This window comes from Zeus faber (assembly GCF_960531495.2).
Source record: "Zeus faber genome assembly, chromosome: 12".
NCBI classification, from domain to species: domain Eukaryota; kingdom Metazoa; phylum Chordata; class Actinopteri; order Zeiformes; family Zeidae; genus Zeus; species Zeus faber.
In genome coordinates this window covers 12,306,054-12,313,553 of record NC_137196.1, presented here as the reverse complement: position 1 = coordinate 12,313,553, position 7,500 = coordinate 12,306,054, and the positions used below count along the sequence as shown (strand labels likewise).

The 7,500-nt window shown below is 47.7% G+C and overlaps 1 protein-coding gene across 2 annotated transcripts in view; it reads left to right on the top strand.

Annotated features, from left to right (window-relative positions):
* Positions 1–7,500, top strand: part of LOC307237563 (glypican-5-like) — a 101,934-nt gene that overhangs the window by 43,949 nt on the left and 50,485 nt on the right. Inside the window, exons 5-6 of one of the 2 annotated variants that reach the window (XM_080010302.1) lie at positions 30–89; positions 1,081–1,203. In XM_080010302.1, coding sequence (XP_079866428.1) covers positions 30–89; positions 1,081–1,203 — 183 coding nt within the window. The remainder of the gene's footprint in view (positions 1–29; positions 90–1,080; positions 1,204–7,500) is intronic. The other variant, XM_080010303.1, reaches the window with a different exon arrangement.

Here is a 7,500-nt window from a genome sequence, read left to right as displayed (position 1 = left end):
ACCTGGACTCCACATCCCATCATCCCCAGCTCCTTCCCCCTGAAACCTTCCAAGAAAGATAAACATAGCAGTCTGAGAAAGACCTCTAGGTAAGCATGCACCCAGGGAACGTTGGCTTAATTGACCTTGAACAAAGTTTTTCTCATACACACTCATTGTCTTTTTTTTTTTACTATACTGTATTGTAGGCTTTTTAACTTTATAGTAACAGTTTATTTTGTCCAGCTAGACCTGTCATACACTATACCTATGTGTATTAATGTGTCGGGTGATAAACATCCACGATAATGGAATTTGGAACGTACACAATGTCAGGTGACAGCTCTGACGGATGAGGTCCTATCTCAGCATGTAACCCCCCGATGAACCCCCCATGATTAGGCTGCATTCCATTGAAACCGGAAAAATCCGACCTCCTACTTGGAAAAGTGCAAAGGAACGGCCATTTAAGTCAGAATTCCAAGTCGGAATTTCCTGGGTCAGAATGCTCGGGCTGGAGTTTGCCGAGATAACCGGCCCGACGTCACAGCAACGCGGCAGAAACGCTTCGAATTTCAATCCAAAATACTTTGTAGTTTTTATGTTATTTTAACATTTTATGTTTTTTTTTCATGTTTTCCTGGACAGAGGAAAAAAAACCAAAACAACACATTTTGTGAATTTGCGAACTTTTGACTTCCAGTGGAACGCAGCACAAGGGATCATTTATTCACGGGTGGCCATAACATATAAATTGTACAGAATTTCTGCCTCACAGTATCAACCGATAGAACGATATCTCTATCTATAAAGCTTTTTTTTTCTTTTGAGTGCAGTGCAGCTATTCATAATTGTTCCCTAATTTTACCTTATGTTTTGTTACGAATGCATGCACGCAAATTCCCATTTGAACGATCGACAGTGAGCGACGTACGTTATACAATGAAACGACGCACACATCCCCAGTTGTTAATGTTGTAGAATCGGGAAAGCCGTAGATGCCGTCGTGCCACGCGCTGACATCCCTCCCTCTCTCCCTCTCTCCCTCTCTCGCTCTCTCTCTGCTCCGGTTCCCTGACCTTCCCCTCCACCTCACCCCAGGGAGTTCCTGATGTACCTGCAGCGCTACAAGTCCTTCTTCGCAGTGCTGCCGGAGATGCTGTGCGAGGGGGACAACGTGGTGGACGACTCCACCTGCTGGAGCGGAGACGACGTGGTGGAGAGGTAAGAGGGAGGATGCGTGGAGGCGTAGGGGGACGGGTGTCGAGGTGAGAGGAGGGGAGGAGGAGAGGAACGGACCCGGAGAATCAAACTCACGGTTGCAGGGGAACCGAGAATCCGGTTCCAGTCCGAAAAGAGATTAGGAAAAAAATAAAGGCAGTTTGTTCCTCATGACTGTCTCTGTCATCTCCCACTGCAGTTTTCTTTAAATGCCAGGTGTGTGTGTGTGTGTGTGTGTGTGTGTGTGTGTGTGTGTGTGTGTGTGTGTGTGTGTGTGTGTGTGTGTGTGTGTCTGTGAGGCTGCCAGCGTGGCTGCTCCTAATTAATGTGCAAATGGCAAAATAATTAGAAGCATCTCTGTGACAAATAAATGCAAAAGGAACGCGATTCCGAGAGATCGCTCGGCACAGCGTCACATATTGTGGGATGTATGGATGAAAGTGTATGTATGTATCTAAATGTGTATATATGTATATATGTACTGTATGTATGTATGTATGTATGTATGTATGTATGTATGTATGTATGTATGTCTTTATGTATGAATGTATGTATGTATGTATATGTGTTTATACTGGATGTATGTTTGTATGTATGTATGTATGTATTTGTGTATATATGTATGTATTTGTAAAAAAGAGAGAAATAGAAAGAACAACACAAAGACAAACAGAGAGAAGTTGCATTTTTGCAGTTCAACATTTTTTACTTGAATCAACTTTCTCTTTTTCTTTGTTTTATTCATGAGGTGTTCATTCTCTGCTGATTTGTCGGCGTAGCCTTGAAGCTTATTTCCTTGTGAACGTCTTTCCTGAGACTTCAAGGATACGTGTTTGGGTTCATCTCTAAATGTATCCCATTTGTGTGTGCATTTGTACGTGTATTTCAATGCAGGTTTGCATGTGTGTGTGTGTGTGTGTTGGTGTGTGTGTGTGTGTGTGTGTGTGTGTGTGTGTGTATGTGTGTGTGTGTGTGTGTGTGTGTGTGGCTACGGGCCTTCGCAGCCAGCATGACAGGAACACAGAGTTTTGGGGTAGATCGCTGAGCCAAACTGAGTCTGCAACTGATTCCCACTGCTGGATCCACTTCTTAAACATTCTGGAAACTCATCCGACTCTTCTGACAACACTGGGCTCCGTGGTCGCTTCTCCTTCTTCTTCTGCGGTGGCCCGGCGCCGGCTCCCGTTACCATGCCGACGTTAACTCCCTCGGCGGTGGCGAGCCTCAAACTGGAGATATCTTTGTTCAGAGACGCAGCCTAATTGTTTGTTGGATCCTGTGCCCCCTGCCCCCTCCATCCATCACGCTGGATTATGCCGTACTTTAAGACTTAGATGTGTAATAAACGGGAAGACATCAGGCGCATTAACAGGCGCTTCGGATTAACCGGGATACCTTTTTGCTCGGTGCTTGGCACAGGCCTTCAACAGGGGTTGGATAAATGGGTGTTGGGTTAGTTTGGTGCTCTTCTGTCTTCTCATCTCACTCAGCTTTCTTCTTCCCTTCACATCCCTTTTCTTCTTAAACCTCTCTCCTGCTGGGGACCCTGCACAGTGAGTGAGCCTTGTTGAGAGCAGGACGTCCATTTGTTAGTGCCTGTGACGGGCTGTCAGCGCAGGGAGCGGGCCAGAGTGTGTGCGTGTGAGTATGTGTTCGGGTTTCATGCTCAAGAATTCCAAAAACGGGACGACCGAGGGAGCAGGAACGCTCACCAACTAAAACAAATAAAAATCAGCAACTTGTCTTGACAAGAAACGACAAGGCCTGTCTGCCCATTTTCTAGAAACCAGTTTTATTCTGTTGTGTGTGTGTGTGTGTGTGTGTGTGTGTGTGTGTGTGTGTGTGTGTGTGTGTGTGTGCATGCGTGCGTTCATGCCTGCGTGTCATTACCACTACGGGCGCTGACTCCTCGACCGCGGTCGTTACGGTTATAACTGTGTGTTTTCGCACGGTCCCGGGAGAGGGTCGCGCCGCGCTTCAGGTGTCATGTGTTTCTCGGGTGGAATAAGGAAAAACAGAATGTCCGTGCCGCCGGCTTATGGACGACCCTGGCGAAAAGCCACTGTCTTTTCAGCCCCCCTCCACCCTCATCATCCAACCCCACCCATGTCACTGGATCTGTGTGGCTGACGTGGACGTGAACTGGTGGCACGGTGCCCTCCTTTGCCTTCCCCCGCATGCCCCTGACCACTGATGAGGGGAGCGGTGTGGAGGAATGGATGGGGGTGGGGAGGGGTGGGGGGTTGGACTTGGCAGAATAAAGGCCCATTGTGGAGGCAGCAGAGTGGGGCACAGCCCTGCCGTGGGGACCCCCAAAGCCTGGAGGGGGGAAACAAAGACCCTCCTATGAGGCTGCATGGGAAACGACTTGGTCGTTGTAGTCGCGCACCACCGATGACTGCGGCACTATGGCCGCCCCTGCCTGCCTGGGAATACAACGCCTGAGAACAGCAGAGGGGCGAGGGATGGATAATGAGAGGAGGAGGACAAAACAAATGACCGGCGGAGCGGGGAAAAGCGGACAAAAAGTGAGACACTCATTAGAAGTTTGGGCCGACATGATCGGACGAGCCGGTCTTTCCAAGTCACTCCGTCCTTTCTGTGCCGCTGCCGTGTCAATCCAAACACCCTCCATATGTTGTGCAACAGCTGGAAGGGACATTCATCTCGACACAGGCTTGATGCACACATCAACACATGCGTGTACGTGTGTGTACCACTACAACAACGTACCCCACATATACACACACCCACACACACACACACACACACGCACATACGCCTTCCGTGATACTTCAAAGTACATCAAAGGCAATTTGGGGATTGAAAATTCCCCGGCCGCCTTATTCAGCATCTGATGACAGGGGGGGACTTGAGGCGGTGTGAGGCTGCGGGTCGCACTCAATACCTCTAAGAGTGTGTGTGTGTGTGTGTGTGCGTGCGTGCGTGCGTGCGTGTGCGCGCACGCGCGTGCTTGTGTGTGTGTGTGTGTTGGCGCGTGTTCAGACATCCCCACAGATTTGCAACATCACACGTGTGAATACTTCGCACCCTTCTCGCCCTTTACACCGGAAAGATAAGATCAACCGAAAACAAAATGATTCTCCATCCAGGCCGGCGAGCCGCTGAGTCGCCTTTGTTCATTTTGTTTCGCCCTTTTGCAAATTGTTACTGCAAATTGTTCATCGCCATCAATCTCCATTCTAATTAAGTTAATTAGCGCATCTGTTATTGGTCGGCCATGTGGGTGCCAGCGTTTCTATCCGCTCTCACAAAGTTAACGTGTGCCGGGTCTTGGAGATAAGCCGCGGGCGATAGATAATATTATGACAACAGAACAATCTGGAAAATGCAGACATGAATAGCTCCACCACGAGGAGGTTGACTTTCATGTTATTTGCTGTTTTTGTTTTGGCGACATCTACAACTTTCCTGATTATAACCAGAGTTTTTTTTTTTTTTTTTTTTGTGGTAATATTCAGCAGCTATAGGAGCACGAATAACAAAATAGTTGGAACTATACCGTGTGTGCATTATGAAAGACCGCAGTATTAGATTTGAGTCGGGACGGGCCCCGGCAGCCCATCGGTTTCCTTCTCCCTGACCCACAAACACTTTGGAAGTTCACTTTTTTTCGGGGCCGATTTAAATTGCCTGCGCGCAGGCAACGCTCTGTAGGGGAGAGAAATAACACTCTTCCTCTGGCAAAGCGTCGGAGTTAACTTCCAGAGGTCACCGAGCTGCCGGGGTAGATGCCATAGCTCACTCTCTCTGTTTTGATCTGTATATGCATAGAAAGATTCCATTTCAGCCCGACCGAAAAAAAGCCAACCTTCTCGGCGGGGCGAGGGGGGATAAAGCTCTTTTCACAGTTTCGTACAGTGCATTTGTGAACAATATCTCATTCAGCGTGTTAAGATAACATCATATAACTTAACGCTTTTGCGCGTCAGCTCCGAGGGAAACCCAGAGGGTTCTGATGTAGATGTGTGCGTAGCTGCGTGTCTCAGTCTTAACCAAAAGCTCCACAGGTTTGCCTGGGAACTAATAGCTCTTCACCAAGATGTCAGGGATGACTCCCTGAGTAGCACGGCGGTGACAAACTGCAGACGCTCGGGCTCTGTCAGCACTCCCGAATGCCTCGCATTTTTATCAGGTTATGACAGTCCGTTTGTTTATCAGCTTGACATCTGGAATCCATTCGGCTGTTGCAGGGAAAGAGCGGCTCGGAGAGCTGCATGCCGGGCGAAGGCCTCAAACCCCTTGCTCCCTTTCTCTCTCTCTCTCTCTCTCTCTCTCTCTCTCTCTCTCTCGCTCTCCTTTCTGTCCTCCTATCTCACAAATTCAAGTGCGTTTGGTTTTTAACGTCCGTCTTTCTCTCCCTTCTGTCCGTCCATAGCTTGGGTGGATGTAAAGGCAACTGGATTATTGCACTTCTTCTTTTCAGAGATGGGGTGGAATACGTGTGGTATATAATATATATTTATATGATTTATGAAAAGGACAGAAAGATCCTTCTGGATCTGTGACTCTCCGTGTGTCTGTGTCTGTGTGTACCTCTTTGTCTGTGTGTACCTCGTCGTGAATGTGTGTGTGTGTGTGTGTGTGTGTGTGTGTGTGTGTGTGTGCACCATATGTGCGTGAGCCCCATATGCGTGTGGTCAGGGCTGCTTGTTTCCTGATGGCAGAATTTATTATATCCACCACCCAAAGTTCAGCGGAGGCCAGCTCTGCCTCGGAACACTGTCTCTTTATTCTCTTTGACGTGCTCCGTAGCATTAAAAAATGGTAACACATGTAAAGAAAGCCACGTCGGAGCAGCGGGCGTTTCGGGATGGAATGGGGATAGACTTTGTAAGGAGATGAAAACATACATCTACTGTTTCTCCCCTTCCGTCTACCTTCTTTCATTGCCGTTACCTTTGTGGGTGACTCCCGTGTCATTCCACTAGTCTTTTAAGCCCGGACTCTGTTATTTCCTTCTATCCCTCTCCTCCGCTCCCCCTCAGATCTTAACCCAGAAGCCTGTCTCTTTCCCATAACCCTTAGCTGCAGCCTGGGACCTCAGCATGACCCACGCTGCGCTCCTCTTAGACTGGTGCTCTGTCTCAGGCTGTGTGAATGTTCGTGTGTGTGTGTGTGTGTGTGTGTCTATGTGTGTGTGTGTGTGCATATATTGTGTGTGTGTGTTTCATCTATCCGTTGCATTAAGTGTGTTTCGATCATGTGTATGTTGGCCACTGAGAGAAATGGATAGAAAACTTGTGATAGGATCTTGTGACAACAGAGACAACTTTTAGTTGTTTTCCTGCTAACAAACATCAGGACACCAAGACGCAACTTTCCAGTTATGTTGCTGCGGTCAAAATAAATCTGAAAATACGTAATGAAAAAAAACACGCTCTATTTGTGTGACTGCATGTGTCGTGCGTGTAGCAGCCTTTTACAGGCCCCTTTGTACATTAACCGCCGGCGTGGGAGTTTTGATGTCTCCTTGTTTGGTGTGTTTATGTGTTGCCACCCACACTAGTTTACTTTATAGTGTGCCCTGCGCGCATTATAGGTCTGTGAAATTTTCTGCAGATTAATTTCAGTCTTTGCGCAGCTTCCAGTCGTCACATCAGTCAAAGGAGCAACATTTTTATTGCCCCCCCCCCCCTTTCGTTCTTGTTCTGCTGCGTGCTCTACCGGTGGCGTGGGTTGAGCTAATGAAATTAACGCGCCTTGATTGGCATGCGTGTTTCAATCGGAGCGGTTTCCACCACAAGAGGCGGCCGCTCGTGCTCACCGTCCATTGGCAAGGCATCAAACGTGACACAGGGCGGTTGGGGACAGTTGGGGACGGGGGCTGAAGGGGTAAACAGAGTGGACGGATAAGAGAGGAGAGGCAGAGTGGAAGAGAGGAAGTATGGATGAATACATGAGAAAAGGGTGGACGGGCGGAGGATGAATGGGTAGATGAAAACCAAAGGGAGGGGGATGTAGGTCAGTGGCATCAACGGCTTTGTGTCTCTCAGCGTTAATTTGTGATCATGAATTTGTGTTCGCTGCTTGACTGTGAGGTGTGTAATAACACGGTAATAACACAGTGTCATAAGTGATTACCTTGTGTTTACCATGTTATTACATTATTACCAATTATGTTGTAACAGGTATGTCTATGTGAGCCTTCCAGTGAAATTTAACGATGTAGTAAAGTGGGACACTTGATATAAATTACGGCAATTTTGTATTGAATTGAATTTTCATGACGAAGAGTCAGAACCCGCAATACGTAATAACATCTAATAACTTGTAATA